A 14,284-nucleotide genomic window follows, 5' to 3' on the forward strand; every position below is an offset into this window, starting at 1 on the left:
CTGCCGTGTAGTACCCTCCCTGCACAATTAGCCAATCAGGAGCGCGCTCTGCCAGCCAGAAGGACGCATAAAAGAAGAACATTGCAGCAGAGGCACAGAAGGAGACTGCAAGAGGAGCTGGGAATATTACACACAGAACACAGCCGAACCACAACACCCTCCCCTGGACACACCCTGCTGGGGATCACTGCTTCTCTTTTTTCTGAACCGTCGCCCACGCCACTCGGAGAGAAAACTCTCCCTCATCATCATCCTGAAGAAAACCCCTTTCTCCTCATTTTCACCCTACAGAGGACACCTACCAATCTCCAAGGGCTGAGATTCCCCTGGTGAACATTGTCTTTTTTCCTTTTTTCTTTTTTTTCTTTTGGATTTGGACACGGCCTCTCCATAGTAAATACACAGGCCAGCTAATATAAAGACTAAAGATCATAGTATTGACTCAACCTACGGCTTGAAGACCTGCGAAACGAAGAAGGACCTAGATCACTCTCATTGTATGTCAAGAATGGTTACTGTACGTATGCCCCATTTATCTCTTCTATTTGCAAGGATGGTGGATGTTGTAGCAGCAGCATGCATTGCATAGGCTACATTCTGGAGCGCAGACCCTTTGTTTTCCACTTGATTGTATTGTACACAAACGTATATACATGAATGCATATAGCCCTATGTATATATACACATATTGAATATGATACAATATGGTATCTATGATAGGCTAGCTAGCTATAATACTGGTATAAACAAACACACATGTATTACACACAATATTTATAAGCTATAGTGGCCTAAATAGGCTTATACTACAGCTCTCTCGGTTATGGGATATTGTCTTGACAAGATTAACGATCGATGCTGGCAATTAGTAATGTCATGCTGAGCGATGCGCCAAGGCTGCCTGCGCGAGGCTCCATCCCTGCCTGCATCTTCGACGCTGGAGAGCAAAATGCTTTATTCTGCCATTTTATAGAGGACGATATATTTTCTTATCATAGACCCACTAGGCTATATCAAAATCCATGGCTGCATTATTTGTATACACATTTTCCGATAAGGGCGTAGGGGGCAGAGGCCGCGTGCGGCGGCTGCTGCTGCTGCTGAGCGGCGTAGAGAGCGGTGGGGGAGGAATGTCTTTCTCCGCCTGCCCTGCCTGGCACAGCACATGGATGCTCGACACGGATTTCTGAGACAAAACATGATGCCTCGGAGGCTGAGGGCCCATCGAGAGCAAGGCAAAGAAAAAGGGTCGAGTCACTGAGTGAGGGGGAGGGGGAGATTACGGATACATTGGTTTGGATTGAATCAGGCAAGTCAAAATTCCTAAGGGTTCTTGTTGCGATGCAACGGAGTAAATGGGATGGAAATTTCAGAGGCCGCGAAACGAGGGATGGCGACTAGCGGTTTCTTTTTTTACAAGCACATTTTTTTCACCCATCCATCATAACACTTGTTTTAATTAGCTAGCGCCTATTTGACTCACGCCTGTTTGATAAAGGGTTTAGCCTTAGCAGAGTGAAATTAGCCTAGCTCATAGCCGACGGCCGAATTGGGCGTGCCTCTGCTGGACTCCAGCGCATAATGATGGCACGCGCTGGCTTTCATCTCCAAACATCCTCTTGACTTCACGGCGCTGCATCCAATGTATTCCTGTCAGCAGGTGGAAGGATTTACCGTTGTCTTGTTCTCATGGTTTAGCGAGGAGCACGCTAAATATATCGAATGTGATTAATGAACTACTTTTTATGCTCTATGTTTATGCTTTATATAAAAGGCTATATATTTATCAGGGAGGCTTTATGCCTATATTCTATCGTCTTAATTTACAGATTTTAATGATAGGTGCAGGTAGAACCACATTTTCTATTTTAAATAATAGGCTGCTACAATATCCAAAGGGATATAATAATTTGTTGCAACCAAAAACACCAACATAAATGATCGAATGACCATTCCGTGGGACTTGGTAGGCTACTGCAATGATCGTGTAGGCCCAAAATAAAATCTAGTAGCCTACATAATATAGCACGAGCACGACCATGTTTCTAAACTGAAGAGCAGACTTATTTTGCAAGTCCTAAATCTTTGAGATCATAATAATGCAATTATTTCAATCAATAGTCGACTTGATAATTACTTAGACCTATAGCCTCAGTGTGTTTCATATGTCCTTATTGAATAGTAGCCTATTTCTATTTCCTCAGTGTTTTCCCGTACAGCTGGGCTAACAGGCAGGCCCAGAGCCCAGTCAGCGTCATGCACGTAGGCCTATAGCTCCTGTCCACATGTTCCGCAGTCCTCCGTGAGCATTGCCTGTACCGCAGTGCCAAGCAAATAAAACAGTTGAGTCAGATAACCTTCCCGAGGCGCTTCCGCGATTCAAGGACAAGGACAGCAGAGGCCACCAAGTGTAAACGAGCCTAAATACAACTGGCGCCTATGAGTTTAGAATATACGATGTATCCTGTATTTACATGTATTGTCAAATTATTTAGTCTAGAAAATCAATGCACCGTTGAGTATGACTGGAGGACAAAAACAGGTTTAGCCTAAGTAGATTTTTGATTTATTTTGAAATACTCTATATTTACTTCTTCAAGATGGCCTATAGGTGACTGAAATAGACTCGTAGGCCTACATAAGAATAAGAGACCTCAATTGCTATGTTGTCACGAAAGTCATGAATGGTCTAGCCTTGCCTTCTACTGTCCTCGCAAATTGAAGTAATTGACCGGTCGTGTAAATAATACAGCACAAGGAAAATATCTACTAAACTGAGCGAAGATAATTTTATAGGCCTCATTTGATTTTTCCCTCTAATATGTTCTAAAAATATATGTTGTACATTATTATTGTTATTATTATTATTATTAGGCGTATGATTGACTTACTGGAGCGAAATGATGTTGGCAATTGTGGCGTTCATTGTTCCCGGAGCGTCCTGCAGCCCCTGGCCATGACACAAAGCGCTACTGTTTACATTAATATTCATAGAGCTGCCATAGTCTCTGCGCGCGAGAAGAGGAGGAACGGGTGGCTCTTTTGTTTGGTTGTTTCAATACCTTTATTCAGCAAAAAGGCGCTCGGGTTTGTGAATTCCTACAGAGCGCACATGTCTTGTTTTCACAAAATAAGGGGAAGGGGTAAGAAGATGTTGTGTAATATAAATGCGAACATTTTTAAATGCGTGAAAAGAAGCGAATGGAGCATTTTTGAAATGTTACAGAAAAGGCTTGATGGTTTGGACAATGCATTCTGGTCTCAAACGGAATCGCCTGAAAGCCACTCCCTACTTCAGCACTCTGGATAGCGCCCCTGGTTTCAACGAAAGCTACACACACAAACACACTCACAGGGAATTTGCAACATGTCTTACGTCTGTGTCATAAAATGCATTGACAAACGGGGAAATGATTTTAAAATATCACATTTTCCTAATATAACACTGAAAGAAAACGATAAATACACACATATATATATATATATATATATATATATATATATATATATTTATATATATATATGCCTATTAAAAATGAGAGTTAGTGCAGAGCGTTAGTTACTGACTGTATGTAGGCTAAGGTTGTGAGGGTTGGGCTGTGACTTGTGTTGTCCTGTTGTTTTACAGCTGCCACCATGATCCCTTTAAGCTGTAGAGAGTGTGGCTAATGCCTTTTGTTTAGGATAATCCTGTAATCTGTGTTATTTAGAAGGCCCATTTACAACCCCAGCCTAGGATCCACTTGCGATTCAGGCCTTCCAAAAGAATGATTGATGTATATTTTAAAAACAAGGGTGAGAAAGAGAAAAAAAGCCTTGAAAATCGAGGCCTTTCTCTTGAGCTAAACCTTAGTTTAGTGAATCGCCTGTCTTTGGTGGTTCCATGAAATTAGATTTTCAAATGTATTTCCTCATTTTCAAGTTACTCAAATGAGACTAATGCACTACCATTTTAGGCGGGTTGTATTGTGGTACAACAGTGTCTGCAATAGTGTTTTACTGATGAAAAAGAGAACCCAACAACTCCTAAATAACATGAAATATTCAGAACCTAGTATTTTCTGATGGTGTTGTTGCCGACAGGAAATAACCTTTTTTTAATTCTCTCTCTTACATTATCTCACTCAGAGATAGAGGTTATTTTCCACGACTTGCCCAGTACAGTGCGACTGCATCACCCATGAATGACTGTGTTGTCACCAGTGGTAGCACTAACAGGAAGTGTGTGTAGCAGTAATATAGTTCCCCATATCAGTAGGTAGATCAGCAGAGGCCTCCTCCTGACCTCCCATTCTTTGCTAAGAGAGAATTTGTTGTATTTATTTGTTACTGCCACAACCTGATTTATTTTCTCTTGGGTTGATTTACGGATAACAATCTTTCGAGCAAAGTTTTTTTTTTAATGCTAGGAATGTTCCTGAACATGAAAAGAGTCAATGCCAAGCACATTTGACATTATCAGAAGAATCTAATGACAAGTCCCTTTTTAGAATGTAGAGAGCAGTCTTGACTCCAATGTATGGACTCCAAAGTATGGACCTGTGTTTGATTCCCATTAGTACACTTAGGAACAACGAGGCCTAAGCAGTCTGCCACATACAGTCTTCTGCCTGATACAATTACAGTGATTTCCGTAAATGGTAAACACATCACATGCTTTGACCTTTATCGGCACATGACAAAATCTGGCCTGAATACTGTATGTGGCAGACTGCTGCTTTTCCTCTTAGGACAAGTCTTCACCTTCCATTTGTAGGAAAGGAACAGCAGTCATGTATATAGACAAGTAGAAAGCCAATTTGAAGAAGACGACGCTGCCAGTATCTGTATTTACATTTGGGTCATGTAATGTTGCTGTGTTTTGTAATTGAGCATTGTCAAGTGTAGGTGGTCTGTGTGCTGTGCTCGCTCCACTCGGCAGGCAGAGAGAGGAGAGGAGGTAGGGCTCTGGGCTCTTGTTTGCGTGCGAGTCTGGGTCCATGTGTAGGCGATGCTGATGATGCAGTCCATTAAATATTAAGGGAGATCTCTCAGGTCCCAGAAATAGAAAAAGAAAGGCACATCTAGTGCCGGGGCAAGGAGAAGAAGAGCTGGCCCAACCAACAGCAGAAATCTGGAAGTGTTGGGGGTTGTGTGTTTCATGTGTTTGTGTGTGGTTACTCTCTTTGTTGTCATTCGTCATGATTAGCAACAGAATTAATGAACAGAATTAGCCTATCAGAGAGGGGGCTGGCTGGGCCTTTATCTATGACCTGATGGGTTATTGCCTATATCCTTGCCATATCAGTACTTGGATATTGTTATGGATGTAGTTGATATTTTCCCCTAATTTCTTTGTAAAGGCTAACATGTTCTGATGATAATTACGACTTGTTCTATTTGTAGCATCCTCAAAGCACTCTATTCTGTTTTTCTCATCCTCCTGCTTGTTGGCATGGAGATGTCAGGGTGATGTTAGATGTTGCTTGTGTCAGCCAGTCTCTCCCTCTGTGTCTCTGTGGCCAGTCTGAGCCTGGGAATTATATAACTTTAGAACTTGTCACTGTGGATGCCTGGACTGCCACACTGAGGTCTATTTCAGTTGACAAATCAAATTTGCTGGGATTCGGTGTCTTTCTGCAAAGGGCTGTAATATTTGGTCCGTTCTGTGGCAAATTCAGAAAATATTCATATTTCTTTTAGTTTCGGACATTTGCGTGTTACATGGTGACACATATTAGATAGATGCATTTTATGAATCTATTTATCATACCCATGTGGACTATTTGTTCTTTCCCATTATGCATGAAGGATGATCATTTAACTGGGTATTGTAGAGCCTTCTGTCCATGTTCTGTTCCAGTCCAGTCCCTAGATCAGCAGATCTTACCACTCTAGTCGAGACCAAAGAAGCCCATAACATGTGTACTGTATGATGGATGGCTAGTCTACTTTGCAGCAGCTCTCATGTGCTGCTTAGATATGTGTGTTTGCAGTGTTTTATTTTTAGGCTGTCATAATTCACTCCCTTTCCCTCTCCCGCTTCCTCTCCCTCTGATGTTCTCTCCCTGTCAATGTCAATTTGACTTAAATATATTCTCTGCTTCCGCAAAGCCATCGAATATTAATACATGGAGAAAAACAATATCTGCCCAACAGAGATGGATTATTTCGTTCTCTATCTTTCTGTCCGCGCACGCATGCACGCACGCACACACACACACACACACACACAACCAGAAGTCAGCCAGCCATTAGCAACAGTCTTGAAGCCGCTGTTACCTGGGCAACATGGTTAAAGGTACAGCTCAAGGCAGAAATCAGGTTAGACAGAGGAGAGAGAGACAGAGAGAGAGAGAGAGAGAGAGAGAGAGAGAGAGAGAGAGAGAGAGAGAGAGAGAGAGAGAGAGAGAGAGAGAGAGAGAGAGAGAGAGAGAGAGAGAGAGAGAGAGAGAGAGAGAGAGAGACAGAGAGAGAGAGAGAGAGACAGAGAGAGAGAGAGAGAGAGAGAGAGAGAGAGAGAGAGAGAGAGAGAGAGAGAGACAGAGAGAGAGAGAGAGAGAGAGAGAGACAGAGAGAGAGAGAGAGAGAGAGAGAGAGACAGAGAGAGAGAGAGAGAGAGAGAGAGAGAGAGAGAGAGAGAGAGAGAGAGAGAGAGAGAGAGACAGAGAAGGGCATGAGCACGGAGGGGGGAAACAAGATGGGGGACACTAAGAGCTACAACAGGGCTTGGGGAATATCATCAAAGCAATGAATGCTTTTAGAGTAATATGTCCATAGCAGGGGAAAGGAACACTACTCAGTCTCCTCCATTAAGTTGAATGGATAAACATCAAAAGAAAACCCTGCCACGCAAAAGGGAAAATGACGAACATAGGCTATAACCAAAACAACAGACAAACAGTAGTAAAGCTGCTGGTAATATTGTATCTTACTCAAATAATTCTAGAAGCTTAGGCTACACTGTGAGACTTCTGGAGCTTTAGCGGTAGACGCCTTATAACACCCACCAGTCTGAGACCTGCAGTCACCATGCCAGCCAGGCTCACAGATACCAGCTTGAATAATGGTACGTATTTAAACCACACTTCCCAGGTACACTATACCAGGAAATGGAACAGGGAGCCAAAATGAATATTTGCATCAGTTTGGGTGGAGCCCAGGAGGCCAGTAGTACAGGGAGGACATCTTTGTACTGGCTTGTTTACACAGTATGTCAAAAGATATTTATATTCTAGACAGAATGGTGAAAAGGAGGAGCGGATGAATGGAATAGATGGAGCAGGGAGAGAGGGAGAGAAAAGAAAAGGAGAGAGAGCGGGAAGTTTAGTTTCTGACCTGCACACACAGCTGTTCCATGAAGACAATCCCCTGTGGGTCAAATGAAGCAACATGGTATACTCCAGAGCAACACACAATGACACCAACACACCTCTAGTGGGCACAAATACACACTCACTCATTCCATCCACTCGCACAAACAACTTTGAGTCGGAGTCACAAACACTCACTTACAAAAGAAAGTGAGCACACTAAAACCCAGAATGTATTTTTTTGTGTTGAAACGTTCCACGTCGCTAGATGACAGCCTTCAGAGACGTTAGGCCTGAGCAGATTAGACAATGTCACTTTCTCTTTTGTCTGCCATGTCAACCTCACCGTCCCAAAGCCCACTGCCCCACCTGCCCCATCACCACCAATACTTAGGACCCTGTAATGATGTAATGCTGTTTGACCCTGTGGCTGGATGGATGGATGGAGGCTGGGGGATGGGAGGAGGAAACGGGGGGGAAAGGACTGTGACATCTGCAGGGCCAGAGGCAGCGAGAGAGAGAAAGAGCGGGGGAGGAGAGGGGGGGGGGAAACAGGGAGGGGGGAGAGAGGGGTCTGTGTATAGCCTACTGCTATCCCTGCCTCGCATCCTTCCACCCCCTCAGCTGATGTCTGACCTCTTCCCTAGCTGACAATGACAGAGCGGACATTCATTCAATGAGTCTACATTAAAGGCCTGCTAACAACACCCCACCATTACTCTACTGTGTGTCATTACTGCAGATGTGTATTATTTGTACAGAGGGTTCTATATTCTTCCTTTTCCTCAGCAGATAATCAGCACCATGGAAACCCAGGTGTCCAACGGTCCGAGCGGAACCAGCCTGCCTAACGGGCCAGTCATCAGCACCAACGGTGCCACAGACGACAGCAAGACCAACCTAATCGTCAACTACCTGCCTCAGAACATGACCCAGGAGGAATTCAAGAGCCTGTTCGGTAGCATCGGAGAGATTGAATCCTGCAAACTGGTCCGAGACAAGATTACAGGTATTCATGATGCTTCAGCAGGTACAGTTGATGAATAGACAGACAAACAAAATCTATTTCTAGTTGGAGGATAACAAATAATCACATACAGCATATGTACCTGTAGGTACAGTTATTTTGGTGCAAAAACAGTTTCTAAAGGACCATTATCGATATCTGTTTTCAACGATTTAGGCCAGAGTTTGGGCTATGGGTTCGTAAACTATGTGGATCCCAATGACGCAGACAAGGCCATCAACACACTCAACGGTCTCAAACTGCAGACCAAAACAATTAAGGTAAGAGGACCTCTCCTTCCTGCTTTTCAACCTGCGCCACTCTCCATCTTCTCTGCTTCAAAACGCTGCGGAAGACCAGGAGAAAGGCAGGGAGCAACTCAAAGAAAGGAAGGTGGAGAGAGAGGCAGATGTGACAAGAGGGGAAGGAGGAAAAAACAGGAGGGGTCGCAGGAACAAAGGAAGTGAGCAGAACAAGAAATGAGAGAGGGAGAGTGGAGAGAGGGAGAGTGGAGGTCAGAAAGCAAAGGGCTAGCAGCATGCAGAGGTGATTGTGATGGAAATGTAATCAGGGAGTCTCACTGTGGGGCACGGGGGTCAGTTCAGGCTCCCCCATCTGCCTCCAATCTGGCCTAATTAGGGGGCTTCTTTGTCCCCAATATGGATGGGGGGGAAGGAGCGGGGGGGGGGGGGGGGGTGAGGGGGAGGAGCGGGAGGGGGAGGAGGTGAGGGGGGCAGATTAAACACTACTCCATCCGTCCCCCGGCCCCCTCCTCCCACCTGATCAAAGTAGATCATAGATTGGGATAAAGTGCCGGCTTAGTTCAAATCAGACTTCTGAAAGACTGGGGCAGAGAGAGTCAACAGCATCAGGAGCTGGGTTGGGCTGTTGGAGTTATACAGACAGGTGGCAAATCATATTGTTAATCATTATTTGTACAATATGTTTTAGTTACATTACTGTACAAATACACATAAATTGTATTTAGGGGGCAATAATAACATTATTACTACTGTTAGTTATATAATACCAAAATAATTGGGCCGATATAAATTACAGAAAATGTATACATTTTGTGGTTGTTAATAATATTGTTGTTAATGTTGTTATTACAATTGTTCAAATATGTATTTTTTTATATTATCAGGAGGGCTATTTTGAAAATCAATGAATATTATACAGCCATAATAAATGACCAAGCAAATTTCATATTTCCACCAAAGCATTGTAAGATGGAGGGAGGGGGCAGGAGGAGTAAAGGGTAGGGGGTAGCTTGGGGAACAGAATGCCAATGGCAGGATTAGGGGCCATATGGGCTGTAGGCACCATCTGTACTGTGGGAGAGACAGGGAGAGGGTTAATTATAGGGTAGCCTCCGCTACCCCTCTCCCATTCTCTAGCACCCCCAATCACTGCATCACACACCCTGTCCACATGCACTATACACAATACTGGAGTCCTGCACACTCACTGCACCATTTAGAATGAGTACAACTTTATTCTCTACACTCAATGGGTCAAATACATCCATCGGCTGGCTATGTGTTGTGCGAGGCATGATAATACTCGATATTGTCTGGACATGTCAATCTAAATGTTCACTGTCACTAGAAATGTCCCATATTTATATCTAAAACACATTCATTCAAGTTATACTGTACTTGTATATGTGAGTATGTGTTTATATAATAAGGAGTGAAAGTTTTAGTGAGTTGACAGTCGGGGATGCTGTCTTGTGATCTATTTATATTGCTTGCTGGTTGCCAGTGGAGCTGTTCTCCCTCGAGGCTGGAAACAAAGGAAAGAGGCAGGACAGGGAGGGGAGATCAGCCTATCTCTGGCAACACTCGCTCCTTCTCCCTCCATCCAAAACAAACAGACAGACCACTCACAACAATGCACTGACTCTCACTATCTATCATACTCTCTCACTGGCTTTCATACACGCCAACGCATGAATATGTAGACGTTTTCATAATCAATCTAAGTCACACTATAGTCTCACCATAGAATACTAATGTTAACTTTGCACAACAGTGGACACAGTCACAAAGCTTTCCAAAAAACAGTCACACACATTGACAAAAAAGACGAGTAAAATGAATATTCATGCATTGCTACAGGGCCAGCAGCATACCACCCTGCATCCCACTGCTGGCTTGTTGCTGAAGCTATGCAGGGTTGGTGTTGGTCATTCCCTGGATGGGAGACCAGATGCTGCTGGAAGTGGTGTTGGAGGGCCAGTAGGAGGCACTCTTTCCTCTGGTCTAAAAAAAATGTCCCAGGGCAGTGATTAGGGACATTGTCCTGTGTAAAGCGCTGTCTTTTGGATGGGATGTTCAAAAAGTGTCCTGACTCTCTGTAGTCACTAAAAGATCCCATGGCACTTATTGTAGGGGTGTTAACCCTGGTATCCTGGCTAAATTCCCAATCTGTCCCTAATAATGTCACCTAATCATCCCTAGTTTAAAATGGGATCATTCATCTATTCCCCTAGGTTGTTGCTGTAAATGAGAATGTGTTCTCAGTCAACTTACCTGGGTAAAAAAATGGCTACCGTAAATTCCGGACTATAAGCCGCAACTTTTTTCCCGCGCTTTGAACCTCGCGGCTTAAACAATGACGCGGCTAATATATGGATTTTTCCCGCTTTCACATTTTTTTTCTCCAAAAAAACACATTCTGTGACGTGCTCAGTTTTTTGGCGGCATGAAGCTTTCATTAGACCAATGAAATTGCCGAACGGGTTAAGGTCAAACAGTGACGAGAGCGACAATGAAAACGATCCAATATCGGATGAAGCAATTCTGAGGCTATTCAACTCCGACACCGAAGGAGATGACTTCAGAGGTTTCAGTGCACAGGAGGAGGAAGATAGTGACCAATGACTTTCTTGGTAGGCTACTGTTTACTGCTAATTTGTAATTTTTTGTTACAAGCCGTGTTTCGATAAAGCCTATTTATTTTTGTTACAAGCCGTGTTTCGTTAAAGCCTATTTATTTTTGTTACAAGCCGTGTTTCGTTAAAGCCTATTTATTTTTGTTACAAGCCGTGTTTCGTTAAAGCATGTGTAAAGTTAATTTGTTTCAATGTACCGGTAGGCACCTGCGGCTTATATACATGTGCGGCTTATTTATGTTCAAAATAATATATATTTTTAAATTCAGTGGGTGCGGCTTATATTCAGGTGCGCTCAATAGTCCGGAAATTACGGTATATGGTTTTATGTACAGTAAAGATATGGGAAACCTTTGATTTGATATCAGTGTTAAAATGTGTGTTTCTTTGATGTGCTGTAGGTATCGTACGCCCGTCCCAGTTCAGCATCTATCCGTGATGCTAACCTGTATGTGAGCGGTCTGCCTAAGACCATGACCCAGAAAGACATGGAGCAGCTGTTCTCCCAGTACGGACGCATCATCACCTCCCGCATCCTGGTGGACCAGGTTACAGGTACAGCCTTAACTCACTTCTGGCACAACTGACCCCTACTCTAACCTACCATTAGCCTATTCTAACGTACCCCTGACCTACTCTAACCTACCATTAGCCTATTCTAAAGTACCCCTGACCTACCCTAACTCTACTCTAACGTACCCCTGACCTACTCTAACCTACTATTAGCCTATTCTAACGTACCTCTAACCTACTCTAACATACCCCTGATCAACTCTAACGTACCCGACCTACCCTAACACTACTCTAACATACCCCTGATCTACCCTAACATACCCCTGACCTACCCTAACTCTACTCTAACATACCCCTGATCTACCCTAACGTACCCCTGACCTACCCTAACTCTACTCTAACATACCCCTAACCTACCCTACCCTAACTCTACTCTAACATACCCCTGACCTACCCTAACTCTAATCTACCCTAACTCTACTCTAACATACCCCCGAACTACCCTAACTCTACTCTAACGTACCCCTGACCTACCCTAAAACTACTCTAACGTACCCCTGACCTAAACTAACTCTACTCTAACATACCCCTGATCTACCCTAACTCTACTATAACGTACCCCTGACCTACCCTAACTCTGACCTACCCTAACTCTACTCTAACGTACCCCTGACGTACCATAACTCTACTCTAACATACCCCTGACCTACCCTAACTCCACTCTAGCGTACCCCTGACCTACACTAACACTACTCTAACGTACCCCTGACCTACACTAACTCTAACCTACCCTAACTCTACTCTAACATACCCCCGACCTACCCTAACTCTACTCTAACATACCCCTGACCTACCCTAACTCTACTCTAACGTACCCCTGACCTACACTAACACTACTCTAACGTACCCCTGACCTACACTAACACTACTCTAACGTACCCCTGACCTACACTAACTCTAACCTACCCTAACTCTACTCTAACATACCCCCGACCTACCCTAACTCTACTCTAACATACCCTCGACCTACCCTAACTCTACTCTAACATACCCCTGACCTACCCTAACTCTACTCTAACGTACCCCTGACCTACCCTAACACTACTCTAACGCACCCCTGACCTACAATAACTCTACTCTAACATACCCCTGATCTACCCTAACTCTATTATAACGTACCCCTGACCTACCCTAACTCCACTCTAACGTACCCCTGACCTACCATGGACTTATCCTTACCTACTCTAACTTACCTCCCCCTAACCAACTGTAACCCTACTCTAACCTTTCCCATCTCATTGGACCAAGTCAGAGTCATGACTCACCCCTCAGGTGCTAACATTAGCTTGCTTTCTGACCCCGGAGCAGGTATATCGCGAGGAGTGGGCTTCATCCGGTTTGACAAGCGGAACGAGGCGGAAGAGGCCATCAAGGGCCTGAACGGCCAAAAGCCCCTGGGCGCAGCCGAACCCATCACGGTGAAGTTTGCCAACAACCCCAGCCAGAAGACGGGCCAGGCCCTGCTCACCCAGCTGTACCAGACCGCTGCACGCCGCTACACTGGCCCTCTGCACCACCAGACTCAGCGCTTCAGGTACTGCCCCCACCACCACCCAATCCCTGCTCTGACCTGTCTGTCATCTGACCCGACACACCTGCCCTGCTGGAACGAGCACTACGGCGCTCGCTCATCCTATCTTCCTCTCTTTCTCTCCCTCTTTTTTCTTGACTTTCTTTTAAACTGCAGCCTCATCCCTCCATTTGGAAAGGGACCAGATCCAAATAACAGCACAAAACCAATGTAAGAGACCCCCAATGTATCAAAGCACAAATCAAATGAAAACAAAGCAAAGTGCTCCAAACCAGTCAAATAACATAGTATCTACTATACAAGATGAATAAATTACATTTAAATGAATCAGACAATGCAGATCTCCAACACACACACACACACACACTTATCTGCACACTACCAAACTGATTTGCATAGTGCGTTGTTGTGGTTCGCCAAGGCTAGGACGTGCGCTCTGTGATGGGTTGCTGTTGGGATAGACAGAGTGCTCCTCTACAGTACAGTGAAGGGCGCCCTCTGGAGGCCAGCAGGCAGAGGAGCAGGAGCTACATGTGAAAAGGCCTTCCTCCTCTCAGACCTCACCACTAACGTCTCCACCCCCTTCATTTCTCCCTCTTGCGTTGCAGACTCGACAATTTACTAAACGCCAGCTACGGAGTCAAGAGGTAAATGCCAAAGGTGTACTTTGTAAAATAAAAAAAGATACAAAAAAATAATACATCCATGCCTAAGAACAAACCTCAAACAAAGTGACTGGAATACCACCTGCTGCCTTCACCTTGAAATGACAGATTATGAAAATGTTCCCCAATTCCCTATTCACACTGCCCATTAAACTGAGAAGTTATGTAACAACCAGTCCAGACAGTACAACAAATCTAAATATGCTAAGCAGTGTCTAGGGTTGTCTAACAGCAGGGTATTCTGGCATGGCTTTGTTTATAATCTTTTGGTTCTTTCTTTTGGTTTGATTACGTAATGGAACTGATGTGTGTGTATTT

The 14,284-nt window shown here is 44.2% G+C and overlaps 1 protein-coding gene across 14 annotated transcripts in view; it reads left to right on the forward strand.

Moving 5' to 3' along the window:
• LOC115199098 (ELAV-like protein 3) overlaps window positions 1-14,284 on the forward strand; it is a 20,358-nt gene continuing 6,074 nt past the window's right edge. For 2 of the 14 annotated variants that reach the window (XM_029761663.1, XM_029761696.1), the window contains exons 1-7: window positions 12-517; window positions 8,082-8,322; window positions 8,476-8,579; window positions 11,599-11,752; window positions 13,076-13,304; window positions 13,458-13,511; window positions 13,910-13,948. In XM_029761663.1, the coding sequence (XP_029617523.1) occupies window positions 500-517; window positions 8,082-8,322; window positions 8,476-8,579; window positions 11,599-11,752; window positions 13,076-13,304; window positions 13,458-13,511; window positions 13,910-13,948 (839 nt within the window). In that variant the 5' untranslated portion in view covers window positions 12-499. Of the gene's footprint in view, window positions 518-8,081; window positions 8,323-8,475; window positions 8,580-11,598; window positions 11,753-13,075; window positions 13,305-13,457; window positions 13,512-13,909; window positions 13,949-14,284 lie in introns of all 14 variants that reach the window. The other 12 variants (XM_029761719.1, XM_029761727.1, XM_029761679.1 and 9 more) reach the window with 11 other exon arrangements.

Source organism: Salmo trutta, chromosome 1, assembly GCF_901001165.1.
Source record: "Salmo trutta chromosome 1, fSalTru1.1, whole genome shotgun sequence".
NCBI classification, from domain to species: Eukaryota; Metazoa; Chordata; class Actinopteri; order Salmoniformes; family Salmonidae; genus Salmo; species Salmo trutta.